The sequence below is a fragment of the Ammospiza caudacuta genome, chromosome 19 (assembly GCF_027887145.1).
Source record: "Ammospiza caudacuta isolate bAmmCau1 chromosome 19, bAmmCau1.pri, whole genome shotgun sequence".
Taxonomy (NCBI): domain Eukaryota; kingdom Metazoa; phylum Chordata; class Aves; order Passeriformes; family Passerellidae; genus Ammospiza; species Ammospiza caudacuta.
In genome coordinates, this window is record NC_080611.1 from 2,610,355 (window position 1) to 2,635,019 (window position 24,665).

The window sequence follows — 24,665 nt, forward strand, 5'->3', positions numbered from 1 at the left end:
TTTGAGCCAAGATTTTTCAAAAGCAGAGATCTGAGGTGATATAACCAGAATGGCTCAAAAAAAATCTCATTACTCAAAAGAAATCTCATTATCAAGTGGCCCCAAATCTGCAACTGAGGAAGGGCCCAATGCTGGCATTCCAGACAGGCAATCTGAAAATAGAGGAATGAAAAAAGCACAAAAACTTATCAAACAGACCCCTGGTAGTCTTAGACCTAAATTAATACCTTTAATGTTTTTTTAGCATGTTTCACAGAGGGTTCCCAACAATGCCTGCAGATGCCCAGTGCTTCAGTTTCCCCAACAGGTGGGCAGGCATTATTGGAAAACATACGGCAGAAGACAAAATCCAGTGGTGTAGTCAGTGCGGGATCAGTCAGTGGCAAGGACAGAATCACCATACAAGATCACTTCCCCCCATTTAACCCCAAGACACAGTTGCAGCTGCTTGTTTCTGCTGAAAGGCTTCATTAAAACCAGAAGCTGACATCCTGCTGGCAGGTGGTGGTGGGGTCACATCAGCACCGCTAAGGCGGCGCACGGCCGTGGGCTGGCACAGCTCACCTCACACCTCACACACAGGGGCTGCTAGCTTCCCCTGGGCTAGTTTGGCACTGGCTGGTCTAACTTATAACCACCGATGTGGCTTTAGATGCCTGGACGATAACCATGGTGGGTTATGGCCAGATGTGCATACAGAACATACAGAAGACAATGTGCAACACATGCAGTTGGCAGCACCTTCCACTTACATGAAAGACATTCATGACTGGCCAAAAACTTCCTGTGACAGACCAGGAGCTGCCACATCACAGCACAGGCTGTAGGGTTTGACTTGAGGTGACCCAACCCTGACATGATGGCAACCACGAGAGCAGAGACCTCAGGGGCAGGATCAACACTTGGTCAACCGTGCTTCAGAGTCTCAAAAAACCACAGTGACCAAGGGGTTCATAAATACATGCTGGCAAAAACCACAGATAAATCCATGGAAGCATTCAAATATTTGTTTCCAAGAGTTAAACTACCCAGGTCCAGCCTTTGCAGCTCAAGTTCCTCCAACCCAGCTTGAGGGTAGATGGGGACACAAATTGGTGTGATGTTATCTCAACATAGTAGTGAATCCCTGAGGACTTGCACGGATAATATCCCTGCACGGATATTGGCAGGAGCTTGTGATGACACAGGATAGCAAAGCAGGAAACAGCAGCATTTAAAAGAAAATGTAATAAAAAAGTAAAAAAAAGAGGGTGTTGAACACAACTTATACCTCAAACATCCTTGCTGAAGAACAGATCCCTTGGCTAGAGTTTGCCAAACACATCATGCACACAGCCCAAATCATCTGCCACTGATCTGCAGCTAAAATACAAACGCGGCAGCTCCCAATATTAAATTCAGCCATGGTTTAATGCCGTAATACCTATGGGAACACTCAGACACAGGGTAATAAATAGGCCAAGAACTTATATGTCAAGCTGCACCTCAGGACAATTTGAAATAGCTACAATTCTACATTACTCACAAAAAAATGCCAACTCATTCATGAGTGCCTCAGTGCTGAGGCTCTGTGCTGTTATTAGTGATACTGCAGTGATACAGCTGGAAAGGAGATGTGTTCCTGGAAGCTTTCCTTCTCATCCATCAGCACCACTAATCTGGACCCTGAAGGGTGATTTCCACCCTCTCTTCCCCCTCTGCAGTGGTACAGTGAAATACAACCGGAGCCACAAGCACAACCCAGTTAAACCCCTCGCCCAACATCTCCCAGAGTCACAACATGCCTTCCTCGTGGGGGCTGACATGGAAAATCCAACAGCCCTGGAAAGGGATGACATGTTAATAGCATGGATTAATGGAACTTTGGACTTCATGGGCACTTTCTAGTCAGAGATGTTGGAATGTGCAAATCCAGATGGGAGGTGCTGGCAGGGCATAGCTGGGCGATGTGGGAAGGAAGAGGGGGAGCAGCACTTACATTACAACGCTCCCAGATCCTCAGCACACACTGGAGGGGCTGTGACCCTTCTGGCCCATGAAATTTCCCTCCCAGACCATCCAACTCAGGAGATATCCAACACCCAAATAGCCCTGGCAGTGGCTTGTGCGGGCTATGGGTCAACCTGTGCTGGCATAGCAGCAAAAAATGTACCTGCCTCCCATTACTTCACCCCAAAAAAGTTGCCTGCCCTCCTACTCCTCCTCCACACACTCTTTTCCACTTCTCTTGCAGGAAACAGTTTTCAATATCTGAGACACTGGGCAGACATAATAAAAATGAAGAGCGGGTACTCCTGAACCAGAGGTGAGAATTAATATCCAAAAAACTAATTGGTCAAACTGGATTGCAAGAGAAAGGGAAAACTTCCATGTCATCCATCCAGGAAAAGACAAGAGAAGATCCAGAGCAGCCTGGAGCTCTGCTGGGGTGGGTAAGTTGAGCATCTACTGGAAGAACATCCCACTCTGACCTGGCTGAAATCCACTGAGTTATTATTTTGCCTCGGGAAACCACACATCCCTAAACAGATGAGATGGGGTGATGCAAATTACTTGGGGGATTTCACAACCATCTGTGAAGCAGGGCATCCCCTCAAGACCCTCAGTCCCACTCAGGGGTCCCCAGGGCAGCCCATGAGTCCCCTGAAGCAGCTCATCATCCCTTTCAAGGGACACAGAGCTGCAGCTGCTCCATGGGGGGACCCCTGCCATGACACCACTGGGATTTATTTGTACCAAGAGCGGGGGGCTGTGATCATGATCCTGCCCCGGGGAATCTCAGCCAGGCTGTGGGGATTCAAACCCTTCTAAGAATGCCAGCTATGGGATTTTCATTCAGCCATAGATGTATAAGATAATAAGATTTTTTATAAGATGCTTCTACTCTAGAGAAATCACAAATATGTCTGAGACCTCTTTCCTGAGACATCATTATAGTACAGCAGGAACATGATCTTCTCTCCCATGGGAATTGAAATTATCAATCCATCCCAGACAGGAATTCAAAATTTCAAACTTGGGAAACTAAGACACAATGCACAAAATCTTAGAGGTTCTTCCCACTATTTCACCCACCATTCCTTTATCCCTTTGCTCTCTACTGTAAATCAACCAAAATTAAAAAAAAACCATAAATAAAAGTCAGCTTGAAGAAGAACATGGAACTTTTTGTTCCCCAACTGTCATTGGGAAACCAATGGGAACCATCAGGGAGCTAACCCCCCAGCTGGACATTTCAAACACCTCAGACAACAAACTCCAATAAAGTTGGGGGGTTTTTGAGGCCAGTCCACTGAAACTGCTCCTCTCCCACAAACAGCTTCAAATGTGATAAACTGCCATTTTCTGACAATAACTGTCTAATCAAAACACTATCAACCAGCTCTAGACATGAGGTACCTGAGAGACTGGCACACAACCAGCTCCATGGATCCTCACTGGGCTGGGAGGAAAACAGCTGGCAAAATCACTCAGATTTTCTCTCTGAGGGCCACAACACAGCAGCTGGGGGAAGTAACATCCTTCCTTTGGCTAAATGATATATTGTGGGGGGGAAAAAACCTTCCAGGACCACCCTAAAAAAGACATTTTTCAGGAAGCAGAAACTGAGGTGCAGAGCCTGGGGTTTCTATGCAGCACGAAGCCTCTGCCCACCACCCCCATTACAGCACAGCTGCCACAGCCTCAGTTTCTCCATTAAAAGAAGAGTCTGCTAATTCTCTCATCAGTAGCAGCAGTGCCTAATTAAAAGGAAAGCATCCTATGATTAAACAAGCAACACACAGAAAGAGCGAGATCCAAGTGTAATTCAACTGTGGTACAAAACACCAGCTCTGCCGATGAGCCCTCAGTAAATACTGAATTTTGTTTACAGGACATCTTGCTTTGCTGGACACACAGATATGTTGTCCTGGATAAATCATTCCCTGTTAGCCTTCTGTTTGTGTAGTGTCGATTTGTTGATGTACCAAACAGCACACTGACAAGTTGTGGCAGCACAAGAAATCAGAGCAGACAGGGCAGTGCTGCTCAAAAAAACACGGAGCATTGCTGGGGCAGCAGGAGGATGCGAGCCTGGGCACCCACCCAGAGCTGATCCTGCCTGGCAGGAGGAAGGACTGGCGGCCAGGAGGGCACGCTCCCTGCACCCTGTCTGCAGGAATCAGGCAGGGCTGTCTGGCACCAGCCAGGGCACTGCCGGGGGGATGGAAGGAAGCAAGGGAAGCTGTCCCCAGAGTGCCTCAAGGGATATCTCAAAGCTGGACCAGCACCTTGCCCTTTTTTGGCACTCAGAAATAGGCTAAAATGCCCTTCTTTCTCTTTTCCCCCCCCTATTCTCAAAGTTGAGTAGAAGCTCAATGGCAGAAGTGACACACTCCATTTCTATGTGGGCACATGCCTCCTCTCCCTGCACGCAGGGCTCCAAGGTGCTGCTGAGCAAGCAAGGCTGTGGGCACTGAGTAGGGAAGAAGGCTATGCCAGCCCCAGGGTCTGTGTTCCCCAATTTCTGAAAAACGAGCCCTGCTGCTGCATGAAGTGCAACCAAGTGCCCCGGCAAACAGTGCCCTACAAGGCTTCCAACTCCTGCCTTCCTCCAGCTGTGACCCATTTAGGGCACAGGGTCTTCATCATCATCATCATCATCAGACCTGCACCCAGTGCTGTGGTATGGCTGGCACATATCCATCCCTCCCACACTCCCCTTGTCCAGACAATGAGCTCCAGGATGCAGGCAAGCCTGATCGTGTCCAGCCCCTGGTCCTGGGATGCCAACACAAAAGAACAGAAGCACCCCAGGGTCTTTCCTCTCTGTCTTGCTAACATTAAAACAGAAAAACCCACTCTGTCTCACCACAGCGCAGAGCGAGGGATGGGACAACCAGCCAGGAGGCAGATCCCTCCTGATCCCAAGGGATATCTTTGAGATATTGCTCTGCTGCTGTGAGAGTATCCAGGAGACCGTGAAAACTTCTAACCCATTCAAACTGCTGCAAGAATAAGACCTTTCTGAAATCATTACCATGGCAACTAGGAAAAATAACACAGAAAGAAAATAGCGACCTCAGCTATTTCACAGGAAACACCAACAACATTTTACTGACTCATCACTTGCAGATTTCTAATATATATACATAAGAAAGAAAATCAAATGGGTCACACAAAGATAGGATTTTCAACTTAACACTGCTCTGTTAAGATCCTCTCCACCCTCCCTGTGGGTGCAGACACACACCAGGTCCACCCCAGAACAGAAGCCAGACCACAAGTCCTGGGGCAAAATGCAAGAAATTCTCACCAACAGAAGCAGCTCTTAATTAACAAAATGAGGTGCCCTGTCTTTGCCCTCTCCCACGCTCAGTTCCCCATGACTGATAGCTCATGGCTGTGTGCTCATTCAACCCACAAGCCTTCTCCATGCACTGCCCCTATCATATCCACATTAACCCCTTGTATCAGTGCAGCCACTGAGCCACAACCACCCAAAATACCACTTCAGCTCCCTTCAGTAAATACAGCTCCTGTTGGCTCAGGAGCTGCTTGTGACTATAAATAGAAACTCAATCCACACATATTTTCAGAAGTGACATTCATTGTCTTTGGGGTTCCTTCAAAGGTATCAGGCTTTAATGACTGTCCTGTGTCCAGCAGAGCAAACCTGAGCCATGCTTAATCGGGGTGTGATAGGCTTTCTCTACTTGTCCTTTGCCAACTTGGTTAAAGAAAACAATTCAGAAAGTAGGAGGATTGCAGCAGGTTTTGCTCTGCTCCTCCTGGGGCTGGAGACATGGAAAAGGACAGCGTGCTCACTGCTCAGTGGGCTGGAGGACTGCTGGGATGTTCAGGATTTATAGGCATTTATTATAAGGAAATGACTTTTCAGACAAGTTAACAAGTCCAGCTACATCCCTTCACTGCATGGGAAAGAAGGATTTGCTTACGGGCTGAATGGAGGCTGAATATTTCATGCCACAGCAAGTAATGCTGTAAGAAAGGGAGGAAAGCAGCTTTCATTTCAGAGAAATCAGAGCTGTCTGCACAGGAGGGATTCCCCTTCCATGCCTTCTGCTAATCTTCTTGTCTTCCACTCAGCCTCCCCCATTCCAATCAACAAGTGTCCCTTCCCAGCCCACATCTGCAGAGAGAAGGAGCTGAGTCCTGTGGACATGGAACCTCCTGGTGCAAGACCTTCCTCTCCAACACGTCTTTGTTGAGGAACCATGGCAAAAAACTGAATTCCCTGGCCCCTATTGCCATACAGGGCACCTGTCTCCCTGCTCCCACCTGTCTGCCTCAAGAGTGGGGTGCAAACAAGGGAATGAGCCCCAAATTTGATGGAGAATTTCATCGACCCACCCTGAAGGGATCTTCCATGGACCATGGCTGCCCAGACCCATAAACAGGGCATGCAGACAACACCCTCCTCCACCAAGTCCTGCAGCTGGGTTCTCGTTATCGCTCGCAGGAGGGACAGCATATAATCTTGCCTGGATTCCTTATCTCTCTCTGCTTGAGATTTCTGGATGAGCATTATCCCAGAAAATGCAAGAAAAACATGAACCAGCTCATCCCTCTGCCCAGGTTTCGCAGGAGCTTAAAATGAACAAAAGCTGCATTTCTACTTGGTCACACCTTGTAAGTACTTAAGATTTAAAGCCCTCTATTTCTGGTTAATCTAAACCAAGTTTGAAACTTATCTCCCTATTAGTACTTGAGAGGGGACCAGGGGGAGGGAGGAAATAAAAAGAGGGAAAGAAAAATGCTGTCACTGTAGAGCTCCTGCACAGTTCTGCTGAACCTGGATTTCTGATGCTGGTAACACTATCTCTAATGCTGACAGACATCCATGGGGGAAAAGCCACTCATTTCCTAACATCAGCAAAAAACCAATTATAACAAAGAGCTGAAATTCAGCAGAGATGAGGGAAAAACCACTCAGCTGCTGCCCCCATTCCTGCTGGGGCTGAGCAGGGTGGGAATGGGCTCTGTGAGGACATGAGTGACAGCAGGGCAGAGTCGCGGGTGCCAACAGCACTGGGACAAACCTCTACCAGGAGAACTAAGGAAAAATACGGACTGATCCCTGGGAAAACACCAACAACCAGAAGTGCTTACAGATGAAAGCGCTTGTGGTGCAGGCTGAGGGTGCTACAGATGCTCTAGCTGAATTTCCTGGATCCCACCCAAGGGGAACAACCACAATAATCAAAGAAGGAATAGAAAGAAACGCCTGACTATCTGCATAGAGCAGCAATTTTTCCTCCATACAGGGATGAAGCAAGTTTTGAAAGTGCACATCATTCTTCCATTTCACCTAGCTGGAGTCTCTTCTCAATGCTGCCTGGGCAGAGATAACAGGAGGCTATGGATGGCAGCTGAAACAACAGCTGTAATGATAGGATCTAAGGTAGCCCAAGTATTTCCAGTCTCTGAACTAAATTAACAGGAAACAACTGACACTTATGGTTCCCCAACCAGGGAGATGAAGAAAACTTCAGCAGGTGCCAAGGAATCTATATAGGCTCATCCCTAAAGCATACAGAGAACTGATTTATCTGATAAAAAATATAACCTTCCCAGTTACATGAAATCCCATTTAATTTTCAAATAATTCAATCTCCAGAACCAGGATAAAGTCTGCTTTGTAGTCACAGTCATTTTTTAATGACTAAGAGGACCATGGCATTTTTTATCCCTGGAAGAGCTTCACAAGCGGGTCAATTAAAACATCTGACTTTCTACAAGACCTCAGAAACCCTTCCAATCCCCGAGAAGCAGAAGAACCCCCAAGGTCCATAAAAAGAATTACCCCCACTAACAAATAGAAAACTGGTTTTGAAGTCGGTAATCCTAGCGATTAACAGCTCTGATGTCTTCCATTAGCGTTGGATGATGACTCCTCTAGTCTCCAACAACAAGCCATTAATAAGAGTAATTTCTGCATAAGCAGGAGCTAATTGAATACAGTGTGTGCAAACCCATAGGGCACTGCATTTGCCTGCTGTGGGAGTGCCCCTTGCAGCTGGAGTGTCGAGGAATTACGTTGATGGTAGCTCCAAGCCCTACGTCGGGCAAAGCCAGCAGACGCTGAGCTGCCAAGGCTTTGATTGCTTGGCTAAGAGCAGCTGGCACAGGGCTGGAGAGATGTGCAACGGAGTTAAATAGAGATGTGGGATGTGCACTTCAGTGGAAGTGGAAATACCTCTACAGGAAGAGAAGGCAGTGCATAAACACGAGGCCTTGTGAGCTCCTGGGAAGAGCCCTGGGCAGATGGAGGTTTTCCAGGGAAAGGCTGTTTCATTGATTCAGGGATGCACACACCTGTGTAAGTGCCATTCTAAAACAAAGTCTAATGAATCAGACTCATATGAGGAAGTATCAAATGAGAAATTTCACCACAAAGCTGGTCTGTACCATTCAGTTGGAGTGAGACAGCCAAGGTATAGGGTTAAGGAGTTCAGCACCAGTTTGCATCAGTGTGTGATGCAGAGAGCCCCCGGTGCAGCACCAGCTGGGACATGGACATGGGACAGGTCTTTGAGTCCCTGCACTCACAGGAAACAACTCAGAAGAGATGCAAGAGACACCAGAAATATTTTACAAAACAAAAGGATTCCCCTCCTTCCTGACCTGGGGACCTGACACAAATCCATGCACATCAAAGAAGCCAAAGTATGTGTGCCCTGGATTGACCTGGCATGGAGCCACAGAGGCTGGAAGGGACACGGTGCTGTCCATCCACAGCTGCCCAATGCAGCCAGACAAGGGTGAGCTGCAACCAGTCCCCAGACCTCCCACAGCCTCCTCAGGAGGTGAACCAGCACTGGGCAAGATCTCCTTTTAGGATATAGGGATGGTCAAAGGAGCAGCCTCCACACATCTGACAAATCTGCAGCTGCCATCTACCAACAGCAAAATATTCAACTGGGCTTGAAACTGGTGGGGATTGGGATGCTCTTGACCACCAAGTCCTGGGAGCAAAGTACTTCTCATCCCAAATATGCCCTTATCTTTTGAGGCAGTGCTCATCCAGGGATCCAGACCTGCTACTCTCCAGTCTGCCCAGAACTTTGCACACACAGGCACCCTGAGACCTGGGCACCAACCTGTCACAGCCCCACTGCCCAGTTCCCTTACACCATTTCTCCATGGAACAATCCAATTTTCCTCCCACATGGAGAAATCGATCAGTGGGTGTTATGACAGCTAATAATTTCCAGTTACCTTCTTCCCTGCACATTGAATTCAGCAAAAGCAGAAGTACATAAATACAATTTGGGTGACTGTTATTAATACTTGAACCTGCAGCCTAATGGTTGCTCCATGCTGGCAGGTTTTCTAACTGTTCACCTCCCCTCTCCATCATACTGGATATCTAAAAATTTCATGTTCTTTGATGCTGATTAAGACAACCCTCTTGTTCTCAAGCCTTGACTGTTTACATAAATAGATACTTTAATGCATTTTGCCAGCAAGGTTTCCTTTGACTCCTTGGCACAGATGGTTGCTATTTCCATGCTGCAGCAGCTGTTAGATTGTAATGTTAACAGTGACAACTGTACATCATCTGTACCCTGCTCCCTCCCCTGCAGCAGGATGTACCAGGAATTCAGCTTGAGATGCTGCCATGGGCTTAGGCTGCTCCTGTTTCCTGCAGAAGGGATTTGCCCACCTTGGCTTCGGGCACTGTGGCTCTGTGGATCCCTACAACAGGCTGCTGTAGCCAGGGGTCCTCCAACGGCTGCACTTATGCTGGGGACACGTCAGGCACTGCCCCATCCCACTTCCTTGAAGAACTGCCTCCCATGGATAATGAGCTTTTCTCCTTGGGTGCTGTCCCAGAGAGTCGTTCACCCTTGTCACCTCTTCAATTTGATCTTAAAAATCAACAAAAGGCTCCCCACAGGTCTAAACCAATTCTTCCTTCCTTTCAGAGACACCAGGGTTTTGGATCAATCTAGATCCAAGTCCACACAAGACCCAGGCAGGGATTTGAACCCACTGCAGCTTTGGGGAGGCCAGTGAAGGACTCTCCAGTCTCTTTCTTGTTAACAATGGCAAAACACCGCAGAGACAGCGACTGAAATTCAAGGGCTATTTAAACAAAAGAATATGTAGGGTATAGTTCATACAATGCGAGTTCAGACAAGGAAACTCAGAACAGCCAGGAAGCTCAATGTGAACCAGATTTTAAAAACAAAAACAAAACCCCCAAAGCCCTTCCTCAAGGAAGCCCTTGCTGAATTCTTTCCCCTACTGAGGAGTCCAACATCACGCCTCATACTAAAGCCTTTGCTTTTCACTCCAAGAAAGGAGTTGGAGGAAATAAAGGAAAATAAAAGCAGCATATTATGGAACAGAGCCTGGCTTACAGCCAGGGCGGGGGGGAAAGCAGCACAGAAACCCTCTGGTTTAGCAGCACATTTTACTCCTGCTCTGTGGCAGAAAAATCTTTTGCTAAGCCGCAGCTGTTTGAACCCACAGTGCTGCAGAGGCTCAGCTTCCTTAAGGCGAATCAGTCAATTGGTTCAACAGTGTACTTAAAATCCCCTGAGTCTACCTTTAAATCACATTTATATTCCTCTACCCAAAGCTAATAGTTTCTACCTGCATTTTGCTTCATCTCTGTAGAAAAACAAGCTATTTAGCAGCCACATTAATAATCTGTGGCAATCTGGTTGTCATTTCCCTGATGGAAAATTTCACACCGCTGCCCAGCAGCCACAACATGGCAAGTGCTGCAAGCACCTCACACTGTGCTGCTCCCTCTGACTGCACCTAGAGCCAGAAAACAGCAGGAGTTGGTTTTGGATGGGTGGGGTGTGGAGGAAATACAGAATTACAACCAGTCAGGTGTACCTGCAGCTCAGGCATGTGCAGGAACCATGTGGCAACAACCTGGTGTTGAGTGAGAAAGTCAGCTCATGTCAGAAGGAGCCTAGAGAAAACCCAGCTCTTGAAGCTTCAGCCATGTGATGGTAAAATGTGTGTTGACAATTTACAGTGCAAGGTGGCTTATGGAAAAGAGCATTGGGTGGAAGAGGAGGTTCATCCAGCAGCCCTGGCCATGGGTGCTCAATCTGACCAGGTTGACTGATGGGTGAATACAGATAAGCAGCAAGAGGTGGGGACCAGTGTTTTCAACACACTCCCAATTCCCACTAATTTGTGTGTGCCTTCAAAGAACCACTATCATCTTAAATATCACAACCAGGCCTACTCTGGTTGCCTTGTCATTTAAACAAGGGACTAAAAGATTTTTTCAGGTCCCTCCAGGCTGCCTGTCCCAAGGTGAGATGTCAAACCTCCAGAGGAGCAGACTTTTCTCCCTGGCTGTTATGAGGAGCTCAGCTCACCAGCTCCTGTCCTGAAGCCCAGGATGGTCTGGTGGTCCCAGAGCTGCTGAATCCCACCCAGCATTGCTGGGGCCAGATGGGTGGGCATCTTCCTTCTTCCTTTCTGGGTAACCTCCAGCCTGTCCTTCCTCTCAGAGAGGAGCAGCCCCTCTGCCAAGGGGCCTCTAAACAACACAAGGTTTTGACGTGACACCTTAAAATAGGCCCTTAAAATATTTACCCTAATATAGCCCACTGTGCCCAGGGCAGCATGTGGAAAACCCAAGAGGTAAATACTGTCTAAATAAGCAGAGAGCTTATTATAGAAAGTCATGGAGTCAAGTACTCTTCAAGCGCCCTCACATCTTTGCAAACATCAGTCAGTAAAGATAAATTTGACATGGTTGATCACTCACACTTTGAGGAAAGGCTCTTCCAAAAGACAAAAATCATGTTTCAGTGTTTATAATCTCTGCAGGAAGGCCTGGTCCAACATTTTGCCCCTCAAATTCCTGCTCTCATAACTGTCAGATTATGAAATTGCCAACTCTAAGCCTTACGAGGTTAGAAAGAAACACCTCTCTGTTCTCTTCTGCTCTTTGAGAAGATGAACTAATAAAAACAAGCTCTGCTATTCCCTCCAAGTGCCTGGGAGAAAGGAATCTGGAACGATAGTAGCTTCAAAACACCATTAAAGAAAGCAACCACCCACGGTGTCTGGAGTACCCCCACGCATATCAGCTCCCTTCACCCTTGTTATCCAAAAACCACACAAAAATCTGCCTCTTGTCATCCAGATGTTTGCTGGGACTCACCACTGGCCAGGGCAAAAACCAGAAACCTCCTACCCCACTTTTCCCAAGGCAAAGAATTAAGGAGTTGTGTTGCACTTAGGGTGTTTGACGATGGGAGCTTACTCAGGCACCCATCCCCAGTGGGGTGGTTCCCCCACATGGGAGACCACACCAGCATCTCCCAAAAACGCTCCTGGTAAAGAGCAACAAGCTTTGACAGTCTGCCCCTTGGGCAGTTGCAGCAAAGACACTGTGGATGTGTAAGTTTTCTGTGCTGTCTAGGTGGCCTGGAAAGGCCCAGGGATGGCCTTGAAGAGCCCGGCGCTTCAAAGGACGAGGAGAGACTTCTGATCTTGTCTCAGTCTCGGTGTTTATTAATTGTTTATCTAAAAGATTTTCTTTCAGCCCGACAGAGGTCTGCACAGCAAGCCAGCCATGGGCACACTGCGAGCCCCCGGGGCGGTCACTTATCTTTATACCCGAAGTTACGTGTACAATATTTATCATTTTTCCCCAATACCTTCTACCCTTATTAACCGGTGCACTTTTAGTAATAACCAATCCCCAAGTGCCACCATCACCACAGAAGATGGAGGCCAAGAAGAAGAAGAAGAAGAACAGGACACGCCCCAATTCCTCCATCTTACTTCTTTAGACACCCCTGTACCAAAATCCTAAACCCTGTGTCTTACACTCTAATTAACTTATCCCTTCACCATTCACCCAGTGAAATCCTCCCATCCTCATACAGGTGTCATCTCCTGTGTAGGATCAAAGTCCAGCCACCAGACACTTCTGGCAACATTCCAGGACTCCCGAGCCCCCCAAGGGCGTTCTCGGCCACTCTGCACCTCCATCCTGAGGTGCTGAGATCCCACATGGATGTGCTTTCACCCTTCAGCCAAGGTAGGAATAAAAGTGTTTATTGGTTTTTGTGAACCACCTCCTCCCAGCTTCTTTGGGATAATCTTCCCAAGATTATTAAACAAAGGTAGAATCACTCAAGCTTCCCTGCAGAGCTCCCAACAAGGGCAGCAAATGAAGGTGAAACCAGCAGGACTTTGGAGTGCACCACTGTTTATTGTGAACTGAAAACAACACCTAGCCAGCTAGACTGCATCAGGGCATCAGGGGGAAGGTGCTGGCTGGAAGAGACACATTGAGCACAGCCACATCTCCCTGGCACTTGGTCACTGAGGCATTAACGCCACAGGATGACAGGGGAATTGGGAGTTGATCCACAGCCACCACTGCTTCCACCGGGAGCTGGGGGAGAAACAGCTCTGTGTGCAACCCAGCAAACAGGAAACACGCCAGGAGGGGAGAAAAGGGGAGCCACGACTTGAGAGGCAACGAGCTTCTCAGCCAAGACTGGTGCTAGCACAGGGGTGGCTGTGTCTTTCTGGGAGCCCAGAGCTCTGACATCCCAGCAGAAACAACATGCTGGGAGCTCTCAAGAATAGGAGTGCTTTATAACAAAGTTTTGCAACATCCCTGCATCCCCACTAATAAACTCTTCACCCCAAAGGAAGCACGCACCTGCAGCCCCAAGACACGTGCTTGAGGTAGGATCAAGAACACCATGCCAGGCAGGCCTCAGCAGCAGCCACAAAACTCATGTGAGGCCACGGCATGCAAACCCTCTGAAAGCAGAGTTCCTGTCATGGAACATCATGGAGATGTTTCAAGAGGAACATGGCAACTCCTTTTCTTAATGACTATATACAGGGAAAGCTCTGCTAGGTGACAAGCGGTGAGAGGCTGGAGCACAGGCACTCTCCTGCCTGCAAGGACACAGATAATTAAGCAAAGGAGTAGCCAGTGATGAGGCTATTTTGGACTCATCATGCTGCTGCTGGAGCGTTCACTGAGGAGGCAAAGCCATTTTTTACCTCCTCTCCAAGGAGTGCAAATTCAGTAGCTCTCTGCCTGCAGCTGCACTGACCCCAGAGCTCACAGAGCCCACAGAGCCCACAGGTGCTGGCAGCACCTTAAGCACGGCCAGGCTCACAGTGACCTGGTGGCAAAGGACTGCCTCATCTCCTTGGTTCCCTCACCACAGACCCCAGCACCACCTGGTGCTGCCCAGGGGACAGTGGTCTCAGCATGGTGCTGACCATCCCTGGTAGGGCTAGGATACAGGAGCTCCCCTAACCAGGTACAAGTCAAGGTGATTGCTGCAACCTGGAAGCACACTCAGAGGAAAAAGCCTGCCTTATTCCATTCTGGGACCCTTCCCAGAGTTTTTAAATTCCTCTCACCCCAAACCATCCCACCAGCAGATGAATTCAGACTCATAACTCCATCTGTAACCCCTCTGCACCAGGAGCTGCCAGGACAGCACTCACCTGCTCATGGTATTCGATCCCCATGCTGAGTGTGTTAATGAGAATGGCCACCATGATCCCACGGCCGAAATATTTGCTGTCCACTATCTTCTGGAAAGTCTCACACACCACGTGCCAGAAGGCCAGCACCAGATGGGCCCTCCCGGCCCGGGCTCTGCCCCGTTGTGGGTCTCGCTGGTCACTGTAGTGCGCATCCTGCGTGAACTCGTAGACGCCGTCGCTGTCCGAGTCGGCCGTGTCATTGTCGGACAGCTCGGCCTCGCCCAGCGCCGCCAGGCAGTAGGGGCAGCTCTCGGGGCTGCAGGAGCCTCCATCCAGCTTGCTGCAGGGGCTGGAGATCTTGCAGGAGCTTTGGCAGGGACCTGAAATGCCAGCAGAGCAGGGAAAGGGCAGCTGGTCAGCTGGGGCTGGGGGCTGCGGGAAGCAACCCTCACTCCCCATCAGCACCAACCTTTGCCTCTGACATGACAGGCATTTCCTAAAGAGAAAAGGGCTTCTGCTGGGTTAAAACCTGGGCTTCCCAAGTGCCTTCTCTCTGTTTATGAAGCTCTCTTTGTTGCCCCTAGACAGATACCACCCCAGCCGTGGACCCTGAGCGCACCTCATTACATCTCTAGCCATCACAGGAAGGAGGAGGCAATCGGTTCCCCCGGTCCTGGCAGGCTCCTGGCTGTAATTATCAGGAGGACTGTTAGCAGCCTTCTTTCCTGTTCCCTTTGCTGATGCTCCAAAACCACTGGCTTCCCTCTCCACACGTTGGCCTCGGTGGCAGCTGCCAGGTGTATCCTGGGTGAAATACCAGTGGGATATTCCCCAAAATTCCCACCAGCTGGCTGCAAGGAGACAGGCAATGCATGCACCTGACTCCTGCATGGCAGCACCCAGCAGTGAGAGTGCAAAACCAACTCAGAGCCCAGTTCTGTGTGTTCAGTCTCTGGGCAGCACTGGGATGGGGGCAGGATTTGGTCTCTTCCCTGCACAGCTCCTGGCTGGAAAGGTCAATGCCATTGCAGTGGGGTGGAAAAGGCACTGACTGCCTGGGAAATCTTGGCCAGAAACACTTCTTGAAGGCTGGGAGTCTTTGGACTAGACTGTCCTGAACTCCCAAACTTCAGGATACGGAGGGGAAAAGAAAAATATCTTCACTTTCTTGAAGTGAAGATATGAAATCCCTGATCCAAGAAAGCTGTCTGACTCTTACAGGCTTCCTGAGCAAATCACAGTTTTTTAATACTCAGCATCTGTGATTGTCCTTGAGCACTCACACAAAGCAGACACTCAATCTCCACAAGCCTTGTGTCCCACAGGAGCAGAGCTACACACTACTCAGGTGTGTGATAGGACCCAGATCTGAAAGCTGTCCATCTGCAAGCTCTAGCTGATTTTGGGAGTACAGGATTTGGGAAGTGCTCCCTGTAAATGGTTTAGGAGTGGAGGGAAATAATGGCATTTTGTCATAACAAGTAATCTAAACCCACCCTCTGCAAAGTTTAAAGCCATTCCCCCCTTCCTGTCACTACATGTCCTTGTCAAAGTCCCTCTGCAGCTCTCTTGTACTCTTCTTCTAATCTATGAGATGGGGATTGCAAAGAAAATGGATTCACTGAAAACCCTCATATGCCCTGGATTATTGTAGATATGAAGTCTGGGAGGATGAAACCTCCCTCCTAAATTTGGCTATAAGAGGCATTAGGTAGGTCATAAGATTCCTATTCATCTCACCTGGAAATCCATCACCTTTCTCTGTAACATGGACTGAGAAGAACCCTGCAAAAATTCAGAGAGAGAAAAAATTAGGACAAAAATCATATTTCTGGAAAGCAGCCCTAGATGTAGCTCCAATCCCAGCTCACCTGTGCTCTGTGTCTCCAGCAGCTTGTGCATGGTGCTGTATGGCCCGGGCGGGATGTTGAGGTTCGTCAAAGTGCTGCTCCCAGCACCCACCGCCGCCTCCGCCAAGTTCTTCTCTTTCAGCATCTCATGGGAGGTGCTGGAGTGCACTGTGGGGTACACCTTGCTGCCCACCACGTTCTTGGGGATCCCTTCTGGGCTTGGCAAACCGAGGCTTGGCTGTGTCAGGGATGACCGGCAGCGCACCGGCTCAAAGTGACAGTCGGCATGGTAGATGCTGTGCACGGACTCGGTGTTGCTGGGAGAGGCGCTGGGGGCCCCCAGGGAATTGGGTGCTGAGGGAGGGAGCATCAGCCGGTTGGTGCCGTTGTGGAGTGAGCTGGTCTCCACATCGCTGATCTCCGGGCTGGCGCGGGGCGCTCGCAGGTTCCCGTTGCCCAGGTGGTAGTGGTGGTGGTGGTGATGGTGGTGGTGGATGAGGTGGTGCACGGAGGATCTCTTCCTGCTCCGGCGCTTCCTGGCATGCCGCTCGGCCCTCGCCTTGCTCGTGGGGCTGCTGAGGAAGCCCATCCTCACGCCTGCTGCCCTGTAGGCCTTCACAAGCTGCTTGCTGCCCTTCCGGGCAATGTAAACCAGGTACTTGAGGAGCTCATCATAGCAGCTTCCTGGCTCTGAGAAACTGGCAAGGGTGCTGGCGTTGGACAGGTAGCGCACGCGCTGCTCCTTCATCAGCTGGCTCTCACGCTGCTTTGTCTCAGAGAACTGCGTCGCTATCACCACCAGGCACAGGTTGATCATGAAGAACGAGCCCACCTAAGGGGGCAGGGGACATCAGGCACCTCAGTGTGACCGTGGCACCACACAGATCTGCTGAGGACAAAGAGCAGCAAACCCCAGCCAACCCCACCCCCTGTGTCACCCAGCAGGGACCACTGACTGCGCTGACTCACCCCCCAAGCTCTCACCCCAGGGACTCCCACGCCAGCCCTCCATGGAGGACGTCAGAGATCAAAGACAAGAGAAGATTATTTTGACAAAAATCTCTTGCTCTTTTAAGATGGTGTTTTTCTCTCTCCACAGACAGCAGTTGTAATTATCACAATTAGTGACATTACGATGAATGCACTGCGCCTTCCTCATAGGAGCGTTTTTCTGCCAGTGTGTGGGCAGCTTGCGAGCAGATCCCTTTCCCCTGCTAATGGGATTTGCGGGTGACTGTTATGCAAGGGCATCAGCAGCCTGTACCCACAGCTTGGAGATTTTCTTTCCAACCAGGGTTTCATGAGGTTCTGCCTTCTGCAGAGCCCAGCCTGGGTTACAGGGAATTACTGACGTGCTAACGGGCTATCACAAACTGCTAACGTTACTCGCACGGCATCTGGAAAAGTACTGCTTGCTCTTCCTCTTCGTCATCTTGGGGAGGCTGAGAGCAAGGGTTTGCTTCTCTCTTGGGGAAGCTAACAGAAAAAAACAGCATAATGGACTAAACAACCGTCTACTTTCTCGTCAGGGTTTGAGTCCTGGTTTGATGAGGAGCAGAAATCCCCACAATGATCTAACTGACCATGTGCAGCTATTCTTCTGGACTTAGACAATTGTGTAGCAAGACAAGAACTCAGCTCACTTAGCTACATCTGAGTGAGGTACCTAATGATCCTTTAGAGTCAAGCAAGAAATAGGCGCATCAAGTCTGCAATGCATCTAATTTATTTTGGATGTCTACCTTCAGAGGAGATGAATCACCCCCTTAAAGCACCTATTTTTCTCCCTTGACGATAAAGGGAGTCTAGACAACGAGCTCAGCCAGTCACTGTAGACAATTCTGCTTGCATAGATGAAGCCCATCATGGAGCCCACCCCACAGAAACCCTTTGTTGGCTCCTTTGTAGGTGGTCTCAGATGATGCTGTGAAGTGTGGGTGGGCTGTGGGCAGTAATCTCTTCCCTCCTTTCCTAATGTGCTCTCTGAACTTTGGGACTGTTTTCCCGTAACATCCCCACAGCACCAAGGACCCAGCCAGATGGGTTCTGCATTTTGGGGGAATTTTTGGGCAGCCTCTTCCCTTTCTAGCTCAAAAACTGGGCAGGTGAAATTTTTTTTCTACTCAGAAACTGGGCAGGTGAAATTTGCCTACTTTAAAACTTAAATTCAAGGGGGTAAGCAAGAGAGAAAAGCTCTCTAAGCACAAGAAGAGAAGAAGCAGCAGAAACAACAGAAGTGGATCTACCACCGCTTGAGCACATCTCTTTCCTTCTTCATGTTTGCAGCTAAATGCAGCTGCAGCACAATTCCATAGGGAAGCTGGGTTTCTCCCAGCAGGCTGGTTGCTACTTCAGCTTTTATATTCACTGTACCCTCTGCCCTGTTCCTCTGGGTGACTCCACTCTGCTCTCTCCAAATGCCAGGAAGATGCCCCCTGCTCCCCTACGGCCACTCACAATGATCAGGAGGATGAAGTAGATGAAGTTGTAGAAGGAGTGTGCATCCATGACAAAGTACATGATGTCCACCCAGCCTTCCAACGTGATGACCTGGTGGAGACAGGAAGGGAAAACAAACTCTTGAAGGCTCAGTTACAATAAAGTGCACAGGCAATGCTTCTTCTGGCTGGGTCATGTCTGACACCTCATAGCAGGTCTTGGTGCAGAACGGGATGCTGAGGAACCAACTCCTGCTCCTCCCAACACCAACAGCCATGTTACCAGCTGCCCAGGCTGAATCTAGCCCTTTTCCATCTGGACTTAAGGGCCACTAGTGCATTTTGCAGAAAGAAGAGCAGTCTCTAGGCTCTGACCCACACCAGCATCATCAGACTGCACACCCACAAGGTTTTGTCCATGCATGTGAGGTGGAGACATTCTCAAAATAGGCATCATATTGTATCCCTAACACTTTGAGCACCTGTGCACTACTCTGTAGGCGCACACGAGTACAAAACAGCCCCCAGGAGTACAATTACAAAGCCCCTGGGAACATTGTGAGGGCAGGAGCTGCTGTTTGCCCACCTTGTGACAATTGGCAGACAGGGCTCACCTGAAATATCGCAATCCAGGCGTAGCCAATGTTATCAAAGTTGATGGCTCCCTTGAAGGGGTTGTGCTCCCCAGCAGAGCAGTTGGTGTAGTACTGGTTCCAGTTCACACAAGATGTGTTGGTGGTGTCATTGTAGGAATAATAATCCAGAGTGCACTCCAGGCCCTCTTCCCTCCGTGTGGGGATACTCCGACAGTAGCGCATCCCGTTCTCCCGGGGCTGGGAGCAGATGAAGGGATTCTCATCTTCGTTCTCTGTCTGGTAGTACCGTTCCAAATCAACCGTGTAGGGGCTGAAAGAGTCCAGACAAGGCTGGGGTTTGCACACTGATTGCAAGCAATCTGGCAAAGAGACAGCTGTACCAGCATAGAAGTCTGACATCTGCTTTTCTGGATCTTAAAGCTATTTTTTAAAGGAGTCCCCTTGGAGGTACTGCAGCTCCACAGGGTGAACTGATGTCCTTAACTGGGTTTTGAGAAACTGAGGCAGGGCACTCAGCCCCTTGGAAATCCCTTTGAAGGCATTATTAAAAGTGACTCCCTCTGGAAGCACTCTGGCTTTGACTTTGGGAGACTAAGAGAAGGATTCAGAATGACAGGGCTTCTCTGAAATATCTTTGCTGCAGTAAGATGGAAATCAGTCTGTTTAAGCTCCTGTGTGTCCTGTCCTTCTGGAGATGCTGAGAATCATTTAGGAAGACTCTATGTACAAGGACCTCCCAAAATTCCTAAAAATCAGAGACAGAGACTTCATCTGCATTTCACCATGTCAGTTCAGCTCACAGGTAAGGTCTAAATTCCCTCTGAGGGTGGCCTTACCACAGGAAACCAAGCAAAAATGCTCTTCAGGGAGATGAAACAACCCATGGCCAGTCAGAACCTGGCTCCTTGCTCTGCACACACTATGTCCTTAATGCTGCCAGGACTCCCACTAAAGCTTGCAAAGATATTTTTAAGCCTAGTTCAGCCTGGTTAATTCCTGCAGAATTGCCTGTAATACCCTTCAAAGCCTATCTAAAGCCCTGGAATTCTGGCTCAATTAAACAGCACCCAAACCTGTGGCTCTATTGGATTTTCTCGGTGGTGAGGCTGTCCCCCTGCTCTGCTGACATTTACTTAACAGGGACATGTCCTGGTAATGTCATTTCCAGCCACCCTTTGAGGGCATGACCTGCAAGAGGGGTGGGAGTTGATGAGGAGGTGGGTGGGAGAAGCTGGAAGGTGCCTTGTGCCAGCCTGTCCACAGCAGCAGCAGCAACATGGTCCTGATGTGTACAGAAAAGAGGCTTTGGGCTTGTAAGATTCCTCCATCCAGGTGGGAATCCTGCCAGATCCCTGGGGAGTCAGCAATCCACTGAAAGGTGACCAGCATGGCAGAACTGGGCAGAGCCATCAAGGGTTTGCAGTCACCTGCCTTTCTCCAAGCATTTGATGCAATGGAGGTGGTGGGAAAAAGCAGGTAGGTAGAACAGGCATGGAAACCCTGAAAGAGGCTGTCAGCTACCAGGTATTTCAACCACTGTTCAAACAGTGTTACATCAGGCCAGCAAACTGATCACAACAATTATTTTAGCCTTAAAATTCAGGGATGTGTAAAAATTAAGACTTTGGGATAGGGACTATCTCTTGCTGTGAGGCTGTAAACTATCTGGCATTAAAAATGCATAGGAGTTCCATTAGCTTTTCCTGGGATTTAGGTGGGACTACAAAAGTTGTGGCAATAAAAACCACCAGCTGCTGGAGGGGATTCAGACCTGGGCATCTCCACACAGAAAAGGTCACACATTAATGATGTGCTGAATTTAGAAAGCCTGAACTCCCATTCTCAGAGGGCTTTTTTGGAGGCCTTTGGAAATCAGAGAGGTTCTCAAGTGCCAGCTGAGAGTTAAGGACAGCCTGCAAACGCAAATGGCAAATTGTCACAGCTCGCTCTGTACCCGCTGTGTGTGCCCAAGCAGGAGTGATGGTGGCATTTAGGAGCAGGGAGCATGCACAGGAGAGAAGGGCTTTTGTACAGAGCAGATCCTTCAGGGAGAGCCTCCCTCAGGCTGGGGAGACACTGGTGCTGCCCACGGACTCACATGCTGAAGTTCTCAGGGAGGAAGCAGCGGTTCCTGAGCAAACCTGCCCACAGCTGGACTCCCACAATGCCGAAGATGAAGAAGACGAAGAAGCAGAGGAGGAGGACGTTCCCCAGCATGGGCAGCGTGTCCAAAAGCAGCGTCACCAGGATGCGCATACCTGAGGCAAAGGGGAAAAGCTTATGTTGAATTTTCTTGCTCCAGCTATGTCCTCCTGACCTTCTCCTTTCCACTGATACTTTTACACCTGTATTTCCTTCTATTATTTTCCTCCTATTCTCATCACCTACATGTGGCTTGTGAAGAGTCACAGCTTCCCATCCCCTTTAGCTTCCCCCCAGAGCCTCTGGAACAAGCTCTTTCATTCATGCCTTGCTCCTGGACACCAGACCTACCTTCCCTGCTCCTGAAGTCCTCTTCTCTGAAGTTTTCTAGCAATTATGTTTCCTTTCTTCCCTCAGATTAAATTCTGATGCTCTCTTTTGCTCAATTGTATTTCTTTCTCCACTCAGTATATATCAAAATTCCCTTCCCTCCCTACTTCCCCTCATCTACCCTAAATGTCCTCTTTTCCTTAAAATACAGGACTCTCTTGGCAGTTAATTCTCACAAGTTCAGGAACAGCCAGTTCTGTAACAAGGACAAATTGATGGTGACTTCAACTTGACATTTACACACAAAAAATTTATTTCGTCTGACATCTGTGTAATGTTCTGCTCACCTCTCACTCTGTTTCTTTCCCCATGTTCTGCACTCTCTCACTTGCTTATATTGGCTTTTATCTAAAGAAAGCTTTACTGTTGCATCCTTTACTTTGATACTTCAGGAAGATTTTTTTCTTTTATCCTGATGCTGTCACCTCCTCTCTCAGGGATTTTCTTCTACTCTTTTACCAGGAACAAACATCCTGCATCAACTCCTAATTAACTAAAATTACTTTCTGTGGTTATGGCATTGATCATCAAACAAAGCTCATTTTTTATTTTTCATACCTTGCCTTTCTATCCCATTGTAGCTACATTGCAGAGAAGACAAGATAAATTACTGAGGATTTCAAAACACATTAAGCGAATTACATCCCCAGTTAGACAGTGGTGGATAAATTCAGCTGTCCACCAGTTCAGTGGTGGGGATAAAAAAAAAGAAACAACCACTGCAAACAGGATTCTGAAGCTTCTGTAATGATTGAAACATCAGCAGCACAGCCAGATTAAGTTCAAGAGTCAGGAGCAGGAAAATAAATAGATCCCAGGCACTTCCAGCATCAGCATAGAGAACTGAAGCTGATTAGTTCTCATCGATGTATTGGGCCAGTTCAGATAGGGGAGTGCAGACTTGGATTTAATTTGGCTAAAATAGTACTGGATTTGATGACCAGGATTGTTGGACCAGGATGGAAAAGGAATGCTCCTGGTGCAGCTGTACTTACACTTCCCATCCCTGATTCACACAGCATCTGAGAGGGACCGTGCTCAGTGTCCCATGGAGCATGGGGCAGGGGGAGAGTTTGTGATGCCATGTGGGGCTGGGCTGCCATGCAGCAGCAGGCAATGCACCCACTGCTGCTTCAGGCAGGGCTGAGGCCCTGGTCCATGTCCTGATACACCAGGACTGAAGAGTCACTGCCCATGCCACCCAGGCCTGCTTTGGAGGTGCTGGGGGTTTGGGCTATAAGGACCAGCTCTAGAGTCTTCAGCACCTCCCAGAGCACTATCTTCAGGCACAACAAGAGTTCCTCACACCAATTTCTCCAGGGAAGGATGGAGTATCCCAGGGAGGATGGGACCAGCAGGGCTCAGACCCCACTGCCTGCACTGCCTGGCAAAGGTGTTGGCTCAGTCAATCCCTGTCACCTGCAGCCCTTTAGCAGCCTCCTCAGACCCTCTCCAGATGAGAAAGGAAGGTGTTTGAAGACAGTCCTGGATAACTCATTGACTCATCTCTGATGCCACAGGTGTCAAAAGGAACCCAGACAGTGGTGGTAGTACCCAGCACTGCAAGCCTTGGGCAAATGATTGAGCTGTGATGCAAAGCATCTGGGTTTGCGCTCTCATCTTTGGGGCATGGATGCAGCCAGCTGGCCCCAACAGTGAGGAACAAGGATCTGACTTACTGGGGACCCTGTTAATGGCCCTGAGCGGCCGCAGGACTCGGACGGTGCGCACGGCTGAGAAGCTGACATTCTGCAGGTCCAGGGAATACTCCAGCATCCTGGGAAAGACACAACCACGGAGCAGTGTCATGGATCCGCTGCAGCAATGTTAGATTATCAAACATCATAAAGCAAACATTAAATGCCAACCACTCACAGAGGGACTTGTTACTGCATCTCTCCCATCAGGAAAGTTTGCCCGAGGAATTAATTAAGGCTTGTTTGCATGTCAGGATAAAGTCAGTGAGGGGGAATGTGATACACCAGCTCACACAGCCACAGATCTCTCCCTCTCTATCTCTCCCTCTCCCTCTCCCTCTCCCTCTCCCTCTCCCTCTCCCTCTCCCTCTCCCTCTCCCTCTCTCTCTCCCTCTCCCTCTCCCTCTATCTTCCACTTTGGTTACCGTTTTTGCACAGGGCCAGGCAGAAGCTTCTGAAAGTCCCTGCACATTCCAGAGAGGAAATTTCCAGGCATAGCCCTGCTTTTATCAATTTTACAGATACTGTAATGAATCTGAGTTTGTTGTGCTGAGCACCACCACAGTCCAGAAAGGAAGAACATCTGGTGCAGAACCCTCTGTGGGACACAGGAGATGATCAGCACAGGACACTGAGCTCTGCTGTCTCTGCTCAGCAGACACCCTTGGCAGGTGGGACCAAAACTGGTGACACTTGCAGACAAAAAAATGCGGCCAACCTGGACCTAGGAACCTCCCAGGGCTCCCACTGTCCTGGTTATTCCCCAGCTCAGGAGATAGAGGAGCAACATTCCTAGGACTTAGTCTAAGGATGCACCTGGATGGCTGCAAGTTCCTGGGGTGCCCCAGCACCTCTCATTCTTCTCATGGCACCTTTGCTCAAGCACAACAGAGTCATCAGTCACAACACCTTCAGGATTTTGCTCTCTGGCTGTGGGAAGATCCAAGAGCTCTGCCCAGAATATTCTTGAAGAGGCAGAGCCAGGCAAAGGTAAGAAAGACAGCCCTGAGGCTCCCTGGACAGTCAGGCTCCCACTACCACAGGCAACCACAGCATATTGATCTCTTCCAAAAATTCCATCTCCAAGCAAGCTGG

General features: G+C 49.0%; 1 protein-coding gene across 1 annotated transcript in view; it reads right to left on the reverse strand.

Moving 5' to 3' along the window:
- CACNA1G (calcium voltage-gated channel subunit alpha1 G) overlaps nucleotides 1-24,665 on the reverse strand; it is a 144,400-nt gene that overhangs the window by 64,886 nt on the left and 54,849 nt on the right. Inside the window, exons 4-10 of the mRNA XM_058817397.1 lie at nucleotides 23,553-23,650; nucleotides 21,440-21,599; nucleotides 19,360-19,651; nucleotides 18,765-18,857; nucleotides 16,329-17,139; nucleotides 16,198-16,242; nucleotides 14,476-14,837 (exon numbers count right to left, since the gene is read on the reverse strand). Coding sequence (XP_058673380.1) covers nucleotides 14,476-14,837; nucleotides 16,198-16,242; nucleotides 16,329-17,139; nucleotides 18,765-18,857; nucleotides 19,360-19,651; nucleotides 21,440-21,599; nucleotides 23,553-23,650 — 1,861 coding nt within the window. The remainder of the gene's footprint in view (nucleotides 1-14,475; nucleotides 14,838-16,197; nucleotides 16,243-16,328; nucleotides 17,140-18,764; nucleotides 18,858-19,359; nucleotides 19,652-21,439; nucleotides 21,600-23,552; nucleotides 23,651-24,665) is intronic.